Source organism: Oryctolagus cuniculus, chromosome 13, assembly GCF_051225735.1.
Source record: "Oryctolagus cuniculus isolate XC-2025 breed Fujian yellow rabbit chromosome 13, ASM5122573v1, whole genome shotgun sequence".
Lineage (NCBI taxonomy): Eukaryota > Metazoa > Chordata > Mammalia > Lagomorpha > Leporidae > Oryctolagus > Oryctolagus cuniculus.
Genome location: NC_142879.1, coordinates 38,932,069 through 38,948,115, shown reverse-complemented (window position 1 = coordinate 38,948,115; position 16,047 = coordinate 38,932,069). Strand labels below are relative to the sequence as shown.

General features: G+C 53.3%; 1 protein-coding gene across 10 annotated transcripts in view; it reads right to left on the bottom strand.

Annotated features, from left to right (window-relative positions):
- LOC149122549 (uncharacterized) overlaps positions 1–9,157 on the bottom strand; it is a 70,473-nt gene extending 61,316 nt beyond the window's left edge. Inside the window, exons 1-2 of one of the 10 annotated variants that reach the window (XM_089311443.1) lie at positions 8,719–9,143; positions 7,426–7,586 (exon numbers count right to left, since the gene is read on the bottom strand). In XM_089311443.1, coding sequence (XP_089167569.1) covers positions 7,426–7,586; positions 8,719–8,774 — 217 coding nt within the window. In that variant the 5' untranslated portion in view covers positions 8,775–9,143. The other 9 variants (XM_089311444.1, XM_089311442.1, XM_089311445.1 and 6 more) reach the window with 9 other exon arrangements.
- Positions 9,158–16,047: the final 6,890 nt, after the last annotated feature.

Sequence of the window (16,047 nt, the reverse complement as noted above, 5' to 3'; positions counted from 1 at the left end):
CTTACCCGGTACCCACCGGTTGAACTAAGCATTTCAGTAAGAACCAAACAAATGACTTCATTCTCAATTCGAGAGTACTGCCAACTCCCGGCTTGACCCATCTCCCCCCCTACTCAGACCCCAGCAAACTGGTCATGACCATGGCAAATGATCACAGCTTGAGAGAGAGGCCAGCACCAGGACCGGGGTTGATCTCACTGCCTGCGTCTACCACACACTCCCACTACACACTCACAAAGCGACAGCTCTTTCACAAGCCCCTAGGAATCAAGCCTGTATCTCCGTTCACAGTCACTCATTTATTGTCTCCTGGTCACGAGGCATGGTGTGGACACTGCCCTACCCCTCGTCCAACTCAGAACAACCACAGTCTTTGTCTCCCAAGAACTCTTCCGGGGCTCCAGCTCCTGCGTTTGTCAACAGCAATTATGCAAGTGCACCTGCTACTGCTTCAGTGCATAGGCTGGGCCTGCAGAGGTGAGCAGACAGACCGCAGGACAGAGGAAAAGAGAGGATGGGGTGCTCTGGTTTGCTTCTTCCGGAGCTCGTGTTGAAATGCAATGGCATTGGAGGGTGAACCAACGGCAAAAGGAAGACCTTTCTGTCTCTCTCTCTCACTATCCACTTTACCTGTCCAAAAAAAAAAAAAAAAAAAAAAAAAAAAAGCAATGGCATCGTCACCATGCTGGAAGGTGGGGCCTTTAAGAGGTAATGGGTCATGAAGAAGGCTTTTCCTAAAAGATTTATGTATTTATTTAAAAGGCAGTGTTATGGAGGGAGAGGTAGAAAGAGCCATCTTCCATCCGCTGGTTCACTCGCCAAATAGCTACAACAGTGGGGGCTGGGCTGAAGCCAGGAGTTTCATCCGGGTCTGCCATGTGGGTGCAGGGGCCCAAAGACTTGGGCCATCTTCTGCTGGTTTCCAGGCATGTTTGCAGGAAGCTGGATTGGAAGTGGAGTAGCCAGGGCTTGAACCAGTGCCCACAAGGGATGCCAGCACTGCGGGTAGCAGCGTAACACACTGCACCACGGTGCTGGCCCACGAAGAGGGTTGAACGTCTACTTCCTGACAGTGGCTGCTGCAGGCCAGTGGGCCGTCCGCTGCATCTTGTCCTGCTGTGTCTGCCTGTGCCCCTTACACTTGGTCATGAACTGAGGCAGCACGAGGCCTGGCTCTCGCACTGCCCAAACCCCAGAACCGTGAGCCAGGTGGGCCTCTATTCTCTGTACGCGACCCAGCTGCAGACATTTTGCTACGGCCAAAGAACACCGACTACCGTGATGGAGGCAGAGGACGGTCTCAGCTCGGGGCCTTCCTTGCCCGTCCTATTTCATCTTCAAACTCGGGCTGATCTAGGAACCAAAACTCAGCTTCTGTTGACAGCCCACCACAGTCCCTGGGCAATCAGAAGCAAAGCTTTCTCCTGAGCTCGGGTGACAAATTCAGAGGGGGAAACACTTAGAAACACACGCCCTCCCCTCCCCAAAGATCCAAATGAGAACGCGTACTTGTCAGAAGTGATCTTGACATTGTTCCTGCATGACTCAACAGCTGAGGAACAGGAAGCAAACGGCACCCAAACGCCTTTCAGGCCCATGGGTGTGGAGTCAAGAAGCTGTCGTGCAAAACACCTCCGTTCTATACTTAAACGTCTGAGAACACAGCTGCCACCTCTGTGCAACTCTTGGTGGCATTGGGTAGACTGACAACAGAAGAGATTGGTACTAGGTGTCCTGCTGACGTCATGGGAGTAACGATACCACCCAGCGGTTGCCGAAATCTATTTTTAATGTAAATCTCATAATAGACATAAAAAATGACAGATTTGTTAATGTGTTATGGGGAGGGAGGTTCAAGTTAGATATTAAGGTAAGCCCGGAAGCCTCTCTACTCAAACAGTCGTCCTGACGTCACTCACGGCTGCTCCCCAAACCCTGTCCCCCATTGCCCACCCTCGCCTTCCTCAGCCTCCTCCCCCTCGGCTCGAGGGCAGCTCTCCTCCTACCTGTTCCTCTGAGGACTTGGCAGTTGCCACCCCTGCCCTTGAACAAGCTGAGAGATGGTGAAGAAAGCAGGCCTGGAATGAGACACGCTTGGATTTGAACCCCAGCCCCAGCACTGCTGAGTGCTCCGGAAGACCGTCTCTGGTCTCAAGCTTCTCGCGTGTGGCATTCCGAGCGGGGCGGGCCTTTGGCAGAGTAGTTCACACGCTGCTTGGGACACCCATGTTCCCCATCAGAGATTCCGGGTGAGGCCCCAGCTCCACTTCCAGTTCCAGCTTCCGTTAGTGGGCACCCTGGGAGGCAGCGGGTGAGGGCTCAAGTCCGTGGGTCCCTGCCACCCACGTGGGCGACCTGAATTGAGCTCCAGGCTCCTGGCTTCAGCCCTGCTGAGATCTGGCTGTTGTGGGAAATTTGGGGAGTGAACCAACAGGTGGAAAAGTCACTCTGCCTGTCTCTGTCTCTCTCTCTCCCTCTCAAAAAACAATTTAAAACAGTGTGAGTAACCCTGAGAAATAACTATCTGTGACTCTCAGTGTCGGCTTCTATATGATCAGGAGCATGAGAGCACTACCATGATGGAAATTCCTCCCGCACCCACCCCCTTTCTATAGCCTCAGGAGACCCCATTTTATTCTGTGTAAATGTCCCCTATCCTGACCGGCACCACAGCTCACTAGGCTAATCCTCCGCCTTGCGGCGCCGGCACACCGGGTTCTAGTCCCGGTCGGGGCACCGGATTCTGTCCCGGTTGCCCCTCTTCCAGGCCAGCTCTCTGCTGTGGCCAGGGAGTGCAGTGGAGGATGGCCCAAGTCCTTGGGCCCTGCACCCCATGGGAGACCAGGAGAAGCACCTGGCTCCTGCCTTCAGATCAGTGCAGCGCGCCAGCCATGGCGGCCATTGGAGGGTGAACCAACAGCAAAGGAAGACCTTTCTCTCTGTCTCTCTCTCTCACTGTCCACTCTACCTGTCAAAAAAAAAAAAAAAAAAAAAAAAAGTCCCCTATCCTGAGAGCTTCTGCAACACAGCCAGCATCCCTGGCCTTCTTGCTGCTCTAACATCTGTGTGCCTTGTTTGCCAAATGATGGCAACACCACTGACTGGGGCCTAGAAAACACCCAATATGCATGTACTGAGGGCAGCTCTCCTGTCGTCACAGGTTTCTACCCTCAAGATCACAACAGGGTCTAGTATGGCTGCCAGAGTGCCAGCCATTGCATCCACACTTGCTGCAGCAGAAGAGAGGTAAAAACATGTACTTCTCAGCTCATCAATTCTTTTTCACGAGTCTTCCCTGAAGTCTCACAAAACCCTTCCACTCACAACTCTATTGTCCATTTAGATAGGCAGGCACATATCCGAGGCTGAGAAAGACAGGTTTTAACAGGGCACAGTGCTGCCCCACGCAAGACCAGGAATCTGTGTAGAACGAGAGAGGACGTACACTAGGTAGACGACCTGTGGTCTCGGCCACAGAAGTGGAGCCCTCGCAGGCGGTCTGTATGACACCTGACCATGGGCTCTGGCTCCGGGCCCTTGGCACAGTGAGTGTCAGAGTTCTGTGTCTGCTGACTTTTCCGGAGACCTTTACCCAATTTGTACCAGTCCTGCTCTGTGAAACCATGCTTATGACACCTTGTTACCTTGTTCTTCAAGAACTTTTTTTTTTTTTTTTTTTTTCTGGCTGGTTGGACAGTAGCCCTTTCAAAGTCTTAAGAAAGCCATTCTGGGGCTGGCGCTATGGCCTGAATCATCAGCATCCCATATGGGTGCCGGTTCGAGACCCGGATGCTCCTCTTCCAATCCAGATCTCTGCTTTGGCCTGGGAAAGCAGTAGAAGATGGCCCAAGTCCTTGGGCCCCTGCACCCACGTGGGAGACCCAGAAGAAGCTCCTGGCTTTGGATTGGTGCAGCTCCGGCCATTGCAGCCAGTTGGGGAGTGAACCAGTGGATGGAAGACCTGTCTCTCTCTCTGCCTCTCCTCTCTCTCTGTGTAACTCTGGCTTTCAAATAAATAAACAAATATTTAAAAAAAAAGTGTAAAAAAAGTTAAGTTGGTTTATTTATAAAAAATTTTTAAAAAAAAGCCATTCTGTGATAATGGTGCCTCGCCTTCTTCAAGCCAGAGTTCTCCAGGTCTTTAAAGCATCCTCTGTAAGATCCTAAGCTGGTCTCCTTGTTCTCACCGGAATGCACACCAGGCTGTCACGGAGGTGGAGTTAGCTTTCGTCAACTCATTATACTCATACTATTGGCTCAGATGGAGCGGGGGGCTACTTATCTTTCAGGTATTTTGCACAAAAAAATCCCTTAAGATAAATTCTCCTATTTTATGCTTTATAATATTTTTAACCTAATGAATTTTTTTAAAGATTTGAAAGAGTTAAAGAAACATATCTTCCATTTGATGTTCATTCCCCAGATGGCCACAAGCCAAGCAGAAGCCAGGAGCTTCATCCAGGTCTCCCACATGGGTAGCAGGGGCCCAAGCACTCGGGCCATCCTCTGCAGGTTTCCTCAGGCCACTCGTAGGGAGCTGGATCCAAAGTGGAGCAGCTGGGACCAGAACCGGTGCCCACAGGGGATGTCGGCATCAGCTTGGAGGCCCCAGTGCCAGCCCCAGTAAATCTGCATTTGACCTTGTGTTTTGTCTTTAACACAGAGGCCCACCACTTCTGTTTGTTGGGATCTTCTCCAATCCAACTCGCCTTCCAGCATATTCGCGAGCCACTCCCCCCCCCCCCCCCCCCTTCACAGCCCTGCAGGGCTCAGCGGCCGGCCTGCCTGCCAAACCCTCCTACACCGCTTCCCAGAGTGGCAGTTTGCAACTAAACCCCAGACTTCAGAAACCACCCCTCTGGTTAGGAGGAGCCTGTGGCTGTGCCAGTGCATTCCCCACAGGCACGCACCAGAGCCTGGGGCAATCTCGCAGCACAGAATCAGTCGGCGAAGGAAGGGACTTTATCAGAAATGGAGGACGAAGAGTCGCCAGCAGACCCGAGGGGCAGGTTTCCCTCTCTCGCGCCACCCTTGGGAAGCACAGCTGACCTCATGGTGCGGCCGTGAGTCCCAGGAGAGGGACCTGGCCCCCAGCGTGCTCCCTTCCTTCGGGTAAGCTGGAGGGCAACCGTATCAGGTACGTGGCGATCTGGACGTGGGCACTGCGAGTTCTCAGAGCTTTCTGGGAAGGCAAGACGCCGCTGCTGGGGTCCTCGGGGCCCCGCACGATGTTGGGGTCCCGCATTCGCAAGGGAGGACACCACACGCACCCCCTCATTGAGAAGGGGACACCCAAACCGCACGTGACTTCTTGTTCAGACAACACAGAGCAAGTACCCAGATCGTTTTTGCTCAGTTCTGCCGCTTCTCTCACACCCTTTCAAGATTCTTGCACCTCCTCGTTTTTCCGTTACCATTGCACCTAGGAATATCAACATCCAACCTGAATTACCCACCTGTGCCGGGCAAGCAGGCAGCCCTCCCCTCACGGCAAGCAGCACAATCCCACGGGCGCACGCTGCTCCTGCCTCCCGTTACAAAGCCAGCAAGGAGCCAGCTGGAGGGGCTGCTCCCGCGGCCCCCGGCTCTCACCAACGGGCCAGCTGGGTCTGAACAAGCCACGCCCACTTCAGAAACCCCTTCCCCACCGGCCCGGAAGGCCTAGTTGCACACTTAAGATGTGTGCCTCCCGAAATTGCCTTCCAGTTAGGATCTAGAAGTTCCTGTGTCGTTAAACTGGCTGACCTTGCACTTGTGGTTTGTTAATCCTTCGGGGCCCCATGAAACTGCCTCGGGACCACCTTGCTAACTTAGGGCAGAAAAGTAGCGGCAGACAGAGGGTCGTGACACGAGTCCCATCGAGGCGGAGCGCCCTCTGGTTTCTTTAGGTTTTTGCCCATGACACGCCTCCCCAGAACGAAAGCTCTTTGGATCGGATCGAGACTGAGCATTGTTCGGCTTCCACACCGTTTAACTCTCTGTCCTGTCCAGTAATCGGAGCCGTATTTATTAACTGTCCTAGGTTAGTGCCACACAGCTGGCAGGTAGCATCTCCGTTCTACAACCGCCATTGCATCCGATCCACACAGCTCTTCAAGATAACCCACGGCAAACCCACTCTACCGACACTTAGCCAAGTGCGGTGACCTTCCCGGAAGTACTCAAACAGGAAGTCAGTGGGCTGGCTTCCGCTTCCACGATCCTGAAAACCCTCCTCCTGTTCCATGAACCATCTTATTACAAGGCAGGCCTGCAAGAAGTCATCAAGTCTACCTCATCTTCCTATACGCAGGCAGGAGTCCGTGTCACACTCCCTGGGACCTGAAGACACATGTCATTGTCATAGGGTCAGGCCAATACAGTCCTTCCCAGAAGAGCCAAGCCCTCAACTGAGAGCAGAGCTGCCGGCGATGGGCTGAACTCATCTGCCAGCAGTTTATCAGAGACGCTGCACCAGCTCCCTCTAACTGCCTCCACAGCCCCACTCCATCCCTCCCACAAAACCTTGGAGCCCATCACAGCCTCTGTAAGTAAAAACAGCTCCTCTGACCGCACTCAGGTCATATGAATTCCATTCAGTCTAATGGCAAATGTCTGGCTTCCCGTCTGGTTCAACATTTCTCTCCTCCAGCGTGGGCTTCCTTCAGGAGTTAGAATTCTCTTCTCCTCAGCTGGAGGCAACCAAATTTAAAAGGAGAAAAAGGCTTTTTGGATCACAGTTTTGGAGGTTCAAGTCCAAGGTCAGGTGGCGGCACTGGCTCGGCGTCTGCTGCGGGCAGAGGATGGCAGAGGTGGAGCTCAGGCAGGGGAAGGGCCATCTGGTGAGCCAGGAAGCAGAGAGAGGCGGGGGTTGGAACCAACGCAGCTTTGGGAACCAAGCCTCTCTCAAGAGCCACCTTCCCAGAACACGTCCCTAGTGAACTCATCCCCTAAACCCCACTACGGGACCAAGTTTCCACCCTCTTAGTACCACCAGCTTTGGGTCTTGGTCCCGCATGAGCTCAGGAAACCAATTGCAGCCAGAGCAGCCCCCCCCTCCCCCCAGGCCTTTCCAGGGTGGTTGAGGAGCTGGATTGGGAGACAAGGGCCGAGCAAAAGCCGCCCGGGTCTGGCCGGGCCCTTTGACGGGTCTCTGAGAGCCTTGCTCCCCCCACTTACTGTGAACAAGCGTCTTGTTCTCCACCCACCCAGTATCTGCTTCCAGCAAGCTGTCCCCACAACAAACCTCCCTCCCGCAGGGCCTCACCCTGGCAGGGAGCAGTCTCGGCCCAGTCCGTTTGGGCGGACACCTGGCCGGCCCCTCGAACCCAAGAGTTCCCAGGTCCCAGTCAAGCTCCTCCGGGGAGCTTCTCTGGGGCTCCAGGTAAGGAGAAGCCCCCCCCCGCTCAGCCTCACGGGTAGGGCAGGGGCAGTGCGCGCCAGTACCTGCTGCTGGCTGACACGCTGAGGGCCTCAGCTCTGTCGCAAGTGCTGCATTTGTGCCATTGCACCTGTTGCTCTTGGTCTCTGGCGCTTCTAGAAAAGCTCTCAGACCACAGGAAAGGTTGTGTGGGACATCCTGCTCCATGAGTGTCACAGAAAAGGACCTTAGTCACAACAAGCAACACAGAGAGAGAGGAGAGAGAGAGAGAAAGCGATGTGTTGAAACCCAGCCCCTAGACAGCGCCTTTGATGAAGATACGGGATATGAGCAGGCCCTGGTCGCTCCATCTCCCTAATTAGCTAATTTCTTCAGAAGCCAACCTCCAACCAAGTTAATTATTCCCTAATTTAAGGGAGTTGGGGGGGGGGCAGCTGGCCCCAGGAGGTCCTGCCTGCTCTTGAGGGTTTCTCCAGGAACCCCAGCCCCTCTGCACCTGCCCAACTGGAGCCCACTTTTCCCTCATCGAAATTCCCAAAAGAATACCTTGGTGCTGGCCAATCAAAGGTGGGCCACGGGCACTGTGACGGGGGTGGGGCACTGCTCCAGAGGGGAACATGCGCCTTTGACCCCAGCTTCAATTTCAGTCTGTAGAAACCTCCAGCCCTGCCCCTCAAGGACTCTGGGAGTTGGGTGACCTCTGCCTGACGCCCTGCTCTAAACTTTGCAAATGAAAACCTGCTTTCTCTCAGCACGCGGTGTCCGTGATGAGCTTGCTGTGCACCTGCGGAGTGGACCAGGCTTGGAGGGTTTACAGCAGCCTGAAGGGAGAGAAGGCTTCGGTGGAAACACCCCTCACCTGCGAGTTTCTCCGTGCCAGGCTGCATCAGCCAATCCTACGTCAAGCTTTGGAGAGGAACTGCCCGCACTGCGCATGCTCCTGCATTTTACAGGCGGGGAGAAGGGCCTTGATACCTCCCTCAAGAACACACGGTGAATTCTGAGTCCAAACCCACACAGTTATCCCCTACCTGCGCAGCCTCCAAGGAAGCTGGAGGGAGGATGACAGCTCCATGAGTACCACTCGGAAGAGAGCGTCCCCGCACCTCGCAGCCCAGAGAGGAGGGCCCGGGGCCATGGTGCTATTGAGAATACAGCTGGGAACCCATGCTGCTTGCACAGCGGGGGTCAGCAACAGAGCTATTTGGTGTCTCAGGGAAGTACTGCATCAGAAGTCCACTTTTCAGCCCCCGTTCCACATCCCTACGAATGATGTCATTTGCCAACCTGAGCTGTTCCCCATGGACACTCTATGGTCATCAAATGGTGGCTTTTGGCACTGACAGTGCCAAACTCACTTCATTCGCAACACACAGCTTTGGTGCGAGACACACCTCCAACCTAAAGTGTTCATCCAAGTCTTCAGCAATCCGTGTTAGTCATTTAGCTTCAGGATCTGACTCAGAGCCCCAGTCTTGAGTTGGTTTTGCTGACTCATCCCGCCCTCAGCATTCATTACACCTGTCCCACTTCTCCTAAGGACCCAGAATGCAGGAAAGGGAGGGAGGGGGGATTCGGAGCCTTGCAATTGTCCTTTACTACCACTAGATGGAGCCCTTACGATGGTAAAGTGAAATGCTCACTGGGTTGCCTAAGAGAAATCGGGAAATAGATAAATGGGTAGTTTTGTTGGTCAGGTAAGGCAGCAGGCACGAAAGATCTGAATAGATGAGAGGCAAGTTCGCAAGAAGCTGAGCTGGCCTCTATTTGGTTTGTGTTCTGTGATCTCCTGAGTAGAACCGGAGCATATTAGGGCTGTGCTGTGCCCCGTCACCTTCCTCTCGAAGAAACCAAGGCTCAAGGGTGTGAGATGATTCGCCAGTGGGTAGAAACCAAATTATGTATGTTACTTTGAAATGATTTTATTCCATTCATGATACTTATAGTTTATTTATTGAGACAACAGGTCTATTGTATATGGCAACTATAGTTAATAACAATGTTTTGAACACTTGAAAATTCTTAAGACCACAGATTTTAAATGTTCTCACCAGGAAAAAAAATAAGTATATGAGGTAACTGATATCTTAATTAGCTTGATTTAACATTCCATAATATATGCAGATATCAAAACATCACATTGTACACAATAAACATACAATTACTTGTCAATTAAAAGTAATAAATGAAATGAAAGTGCTTTTTTTATAAAAAAGCTTTATTTATTTATTTGAAAGGTAGAAAGTTACAGAAAGGCAAAGGCAGAGAGAGAGGGAGAGAGAGAAGTCTTGCTTTCAGTTCCCAAATGGCCACAATGGCCAGAGCTGGGCCGATCCAAAGCCAGGACCTTCTTCCAGGTCTCCCACGTGGGTGCAGGGGCCCAAGGACTTGGGACATCTTCTACTGCTTTCCCAGGCCATAGCAGAGAGCTGGATGGGAAATGGAACATCCGGGGCTTGAACTGGTTCCCATATGGGATGCTGGCACCAAAGGCAGCGGCTTTACCCACTGCACCACAGTGCCGGCCCTGAAAGCACTTTTTATTTAAAAAGACTATATAGGGGGCTGGCACTGTGGCGTAACAGGTAAAGCCCCAGCCTGCAGCGCCGGCATCCCATATGGGCACTGGTTCAAATCCCAGCTGCTCCTCTTCTGATCCAGCTCTCTGCTATGGCCTGGGACAGCAACGGAAGATGGCCCAAGTCCTTGGGCCCCTGCACCGACATGGGAGACCCAGAAGAAGCTCTTAGCTCCTGGCTTTCGATCCGTGTAGCTCCGACTGTTGCGGCCAACTGGGGAGTGAACCCGTGGATGAAATACCTCTCTCTCTCTCTGCCTCTCCTTCTCTCTCTGTGTAATGCTGACTTTCAAATAAATAAATAAATCTTTTTTTTTTAAAAAAAGGACTATATAGGTCACTGTAGGCCAGAATGCAAATTTGCTGATTCGCTGGAACCTCCCACCTCCCTACAAAGGGTATCGGTAGAATCGCCGGCAACCATCTTTGAGCACCTCCAGTGTATTAAGGAGCACCTTAAGCGATGCTTTCCATCCCTGAACTCACAGAGCCCTCAGAGAAAGACTGTATTATCGTCATTCCCATATTTTGGTGAGAAAACAGGCTCGGCGGTGTGGTTGACAGGATCAGTGACACAGGAGCAATGCAAGGATTCAAGCCCAGATCTGACGGAGCCCAAGGTGCGCTGCCTGGCCACCCTGGGCAGCAATCAGAACTACTCCAGGGGTTCTGGGCTCCAAGAGGGATGGGGGCGAGGGATTCTGCTCTCTGGCACCCACTGAATTTAGGGCGGTCCAGGGCTGCACCCTTTGCCAATAAGACAGCAGAAGGCAGCAAGAGAAACCGTTCGCTGCAAACCCCACCAAGCTTCTTGAACTGTCTGGACTCAGTTGTTTGTCAAGAATATGGGTGGGATGGAGCAGGTGATGAGCCCTTCCATCACTATGTGTGCATCGAATGCAGCGCCCTCTGGGGGCAGGGATGAGTGAACGCAGGGCTCCCAGTCCAGACAGGCAGGACTGCGAGAGGGTGAGCTAAGCAGACGCAGGAGGAGCACAGGAGCCGAGGATCGCAGCAGGGAAGGACTGAGCTACTGGCCACCGCCATCGCCCTCACTGTTTCCTCTCCACGATTTCTCTCCGGTTCCCAGATGACGTCCAAAGGGCACCTCTGTTGATTAATAATAATAATCATGAAACAACGCATAGCGTGGTGGCCTGAGTCTCAACAGGCAGGCTGAGCAGGTGCCTGCCTCACCAGCAGAGGGCGCTGTGCCTGAGCTGGCATCTGCAGATGTCACCTGAGATTATGCCCATTAGAAAATACTGGACTTCAAGGCTCCTGTCAATCACTTGCTTTGGGGTGTTTAAACTAGGAGTGCTTTACAGAAATCAGCTGGCCTGTTTGCAGGGGGCACAGCCCCCCCTCAGTGACAGCTGCTGTCACTGACCAGCATCCGTCCGTATCAAGCACTCTGCATGAGGGATTTCTTCTAAGCCACTCAGCCACCCTGGGCACAGAAGCTAGGGCTGTGGACCATTCACGAGGAACCCAGTGCAAACCGGGGCTGGAGGAGTGCTGCTGGTGCAGAGCTTCCCTTTGGGCCAGCAGCCCTTGCTGGGCAGTCAGTGGACAGATGCTGCAGCCAACCCCAAGGAGTGGCATCAGGGGGCTGAGCTCCAAGAGGCGCTCCTGTCTCTCCTTCCAACAGTCCCCTTGGGACTCTGCGTCGTGGAGTTCAGCCTTGCTACCCAGCAGCCTCGGGGCCAGGGCCTCCACACTGACACTGCCCTCACACAGCACAGGCTCGGCCCATTGGCCAGCTTCCCAGCACTCTCTTCCCCAAGCGCGGGGGTGGACGCCGGGATGCCGGATGAAATGGGCCTGGGCCCCCACCCTGGAGCCCGCCGGATGGTGGACAGGGGTACCAAATCCATGGATTCAACGTGGCTCACCAAACGGAAGGCCACAAACATCCGGGCTCTGTTGCACTCCATTCAAGTTCACACAGTGCCTGCACCTGAGTATCTCTCCGTCCATGCTCCCCGAGCAATGAATGCCAAAACCGGGGAGCACGCACATCCCGCAGAAAACCTGCTTCTCTACCTTGAACGTGCTCTCAGGGTAGGGGGTGTCGTCTCCACTGGGAAAGCCCGCCACCCTGGTGGCCTGATCACTCTTTTCTTTTCTTTCTTTCTTTCTTTTTTTTTTTTTTTTGACAGGCAGAGTGGATAGTGAGAGACAGAGAGAAAGGTCTTCTTTTTGCTGTTGGTTCACCCTCCAGTGGCCGCCGTGGCCGGCACATCGCGCTGATTTGAAGCCAGGAGCCAGGTGCTTCTCCTGGTCTCCCATGGGGTGCAGGGCCCAAGCACTTGGGCCATCCTCCACTGCCCTCCCGGGCCACAGCAGAGAGCTGGCCTGGAAGAGGGGCAACCGGGACAGAATCCGGCGCCCGGACCGGGACTAGAACCCGGTGTGCTGGCGCAGCAAGGCGGAGGATTAGCCTAGTGAGCTGCGGCGCCGGCCGATCATTGTTTTCAATTCACCTAAGGGACCCAAAGGCAAACTAGAGATTCCATGTGTGATTCTGAGCTTCAGTGACCTGCTTGGCAAAGGCCTTTACCACCTGGGCCTCACCTCAGCCTAGTAGCACAAAAACCTCTCTGTTGACTTAGGATGGTTCGACTCCCCCTGTCTCAGGTTTATAATGATGCAAAAACAATATGCATTCAATACAAACCACCCTCAGAAAGTTGCATTTTGATACTTCTCTGGGCTAGTGATGTTAGTATGATCCTCCCTGGACAGTGGGAGTGATGCTCCCCCACCGTCCTCCACTCCCCACCACCCCACGCACACCTGCCAGCTCCCAGTTACCCATGCCACCACACAGGGAAGCAACTGGCACTCTCCAGAGGACCGAGTTGCTAAGCTGTGGAGTCTGGAAGGGTGGTTGTACTATATTCGTTTTTGACCAACAATATTTTCTACTCAAAATGGGTTTATTGGGCCACAACCCCATCCTAAGTCAAGGGCATCTGCGCCCCACGTTTTCTTTATCCATGCACCTGTTGCCGCGCACTCCAGTATACTCCGTCTCTTGGTCATTGTGAGGAAGGCTGCAGTGGACTTGAACGTGCGGCTGTCTCTGTGATACACGCATTTCCCGTCCCTTGCGTATATACCCAGCAGGGGGGCTGCCGAGTCACTAGTCCTAGTCTTAGGTTTCCAGGCAATGCCAGTTTCCATAAAGGCTGTACTGACTTCCTGGTTCTCTTCTTTCTGAGATCGCATTCGCAAGACCGTCAAGCAGGTTCTGCCAAAAGCTTGCAGGGCCAAGATCTCAGCAGAGGGGAAAGACTGCGTGTGACGGTTCTTTCTAACTAGCGTGGCTATGGAGCGGCCCGGCCCTCCGTAGGAACCACTCTTCAGAACGGAAGCATGAGGCTAAGCACTTACCACCTCTATGAAACCCAACAGGAATTCCATTTTGACAGAGAAACACTCCATCTAACCCATCATTGAGCATGCTGTGGGGGTTTTCATAACACTCAGTCCGGATGTAAAGGAAGAACCTACGCATGTTGCAAAGTGGCAGCCACTTTGGAGCATGGATGAGCCTGCGCCAGTGCTTCCTGCAGGGAACACTGGCTGCCAAGGCCCCCAGCTGCTCACCTTGCACCCTGCATGGAGATGGGGCCCTTCGACCTTGTCCAGGGGCGCCTCCAAGGACAAAAGCTGATTGCAATGCATGCTGAAAGACACCAAGGACTGCTACGGGTAGATCAGGGCTCCCGTCTTTAAAAACCTTGGTGCCTACCTGGGGATCCACAGAAGAAGTTGGGTTTCATAAAAACAAATGATGTCTGTCAAACAATGACATGTCTAACAGCAACGCTATAGATGAAACCCTGGGACTTCAGAACACAGAGCTGCCTTATATCACACTGGCATGGCGCGGCGCGGCGCGGCGCGGCCTCAGCCTGGAGATGGAGCCGCAGACAGCCCCTGGCCTGACCAGTTATCACTTCCCTTATCCTGACACTTAGTCACAAAAGCTGATTCTCTGATCCCTGGAGTCTGATTCTCCCTGACAGCTCTGGCACTGCTTAGTTTGTGACCAAGGCCAATTTCCAAGGAGAAGAGCCAAGCTCCACCTGCTAATTTATTTACTGGCTTCATTAGTGCCACCAGCAATCTCAACAGAGCTGCCCTGAACTGCAGCGTCACCTAGGGCAGAGGCTAGCTGAGCCCCCACATTGCTGCCCTCCCCTAAGGGGATCCTGGACAGTAGATGATGAAGACACGGCCTTTGAGCCGAGGGGCACGCAGTCTTTCCAGAAATTCAGCTTAATGCAGTGAGCACAATGGAAGTGGCCAGGCAAGAGAGCCAAGGAGCAGGGAGGCAGCGGAGAAGGCTTGCTGGATTCTGGAAGGAGCCGGCCAGGGAATGAGCCTAGAGGAGGTAACGGGGCCAAGGGAGAAAGCTGCTGGGAGGGGCATCATGAGAAGAGGGAACACGTGAACAAAGCCAGGCAATGAGAAACTTTGGGGCAGGGCAGTGGGGTGCCGGGGCTGCCTCTCTGCCAGAGCTGATTGCTACATAAGCAGGAATCTGTAGTTGTGAAACCTCTAACACTGTGAAATTGGCCATAGAGTATCCATATCACAGGAACTGGCAAATGCCATAAAGTAAGGACTTCTTTGTTGAGAGTAAGTTGACCAGCACAACACTGGACTCTGTATGCAAGCAACCAAAAGTCGTTTGTGAATTGCAGAAGCTGGGGGCTGGCATGGCAACACTGGCATCCCGTAAGAGCACTGGTTCGAGTCCCAGCTGCTCCACTTCCCATCCAGCTCCCTGCTAATGCCCCTGCTGATGTGTCAGAGAGCAGAAGGAATGCCTGGCTCCTGGATTTGGCCTGGTTCAGCCCCCGCCATTGCAGTCATTTGGGAGTGAACCAGTGAAAATTAGAACAGTGGAAGTAACCAAAGTTCATGCTAGGGACACTGGCTTCTCTTGCAGACTCTACAGAGGCCACTGGCCTTCAGGAATTTAGATGACCATGAATTTGAGCACTGCCAGACCTTCTGGCCTTCAGTTCTGCATTCTTCCAATCTCTTCCTGTCCCTGTGTCTCCTGCATTTCTCTGTCTCTCCTTTGTTCTTGAAAGTATAATGTAATAGCTTAAATTCTGAGAAAGACATTTCTCCTTCTCTGTGCCAGTCCCCAGATGTCCTGGAGAAGCATTGTAATTGGCTCACTTTGGCCAGGTGCTCAATTCTGGACCAACCAACTGCAGCAGGGCGGGGGTGATCCAGGGAAGGGACTGCAATTGGTCCCCATATGGTCAAGTGCCCATCCCAGAACCATCAACTGTGGCCAGAGGTTCCATGAACACCACAGCTCGCAGGTAGCCACGTGGCTCTGTGGGGGAAGCACTTCTTAAATGGAAGGAGGTTCTGGTCAGAAAGGCAATTCCAAGATGCGAGAGGCGACAGAAGGCGAGCCTGCGAGGTGGGGGATGTTGGTGTCCTGGATTGGCCAGTGGCTGGCTGACGGTACAGGGCAGGGGCCCCTGTGGACGGGGGTGTGGCCCGCTGTCCATTTTGAACAGATTGCCATGGCCCTTTGAGTGGAGGGTGAGAGTGGCCAGGCGGCACAGAGAACCAGTGGAAGGTGATTCCTCTCATCTGGGTGAGGCGTCTGATCTTGGGCGTACAGAGCTGTGTTGTGCTTCCTCTGTGCGTTCTGTGGGCTCCATCGTATTACTATTCACTCCTTTCTTCCCAGGCTCCTTTGTAAGTGCTCCCTACACCAGTGGTCACTGCTCTACACCCGGGGGTCATAGGCAAACTCATTCTGCTCTGCACTTTATGTCCAAGAAGATGCAAGGATATCCCACAGTAAGGCCTCCCAATCCCCCACTGTCGCTGCCTCCCTCGACAAGGTGAGATCTGTAAAAGGTCTTTCCTTGGGAACTTTTCCCCCTCAGCGTGGCTTAGTCCCTGATCTTATTTGCATAAGGAAGAAGCTTCCTGCAGTGTTAAGACTCTCAAATAAGAAGCAGAATAAATTGAAATGGACAGGACTGTAAAAGCAGGAGGGAGGCCAGGGAGTGGCCACACTGACCACATGGCTCAGAACTGAAGGATGAGCCTGAGTGGA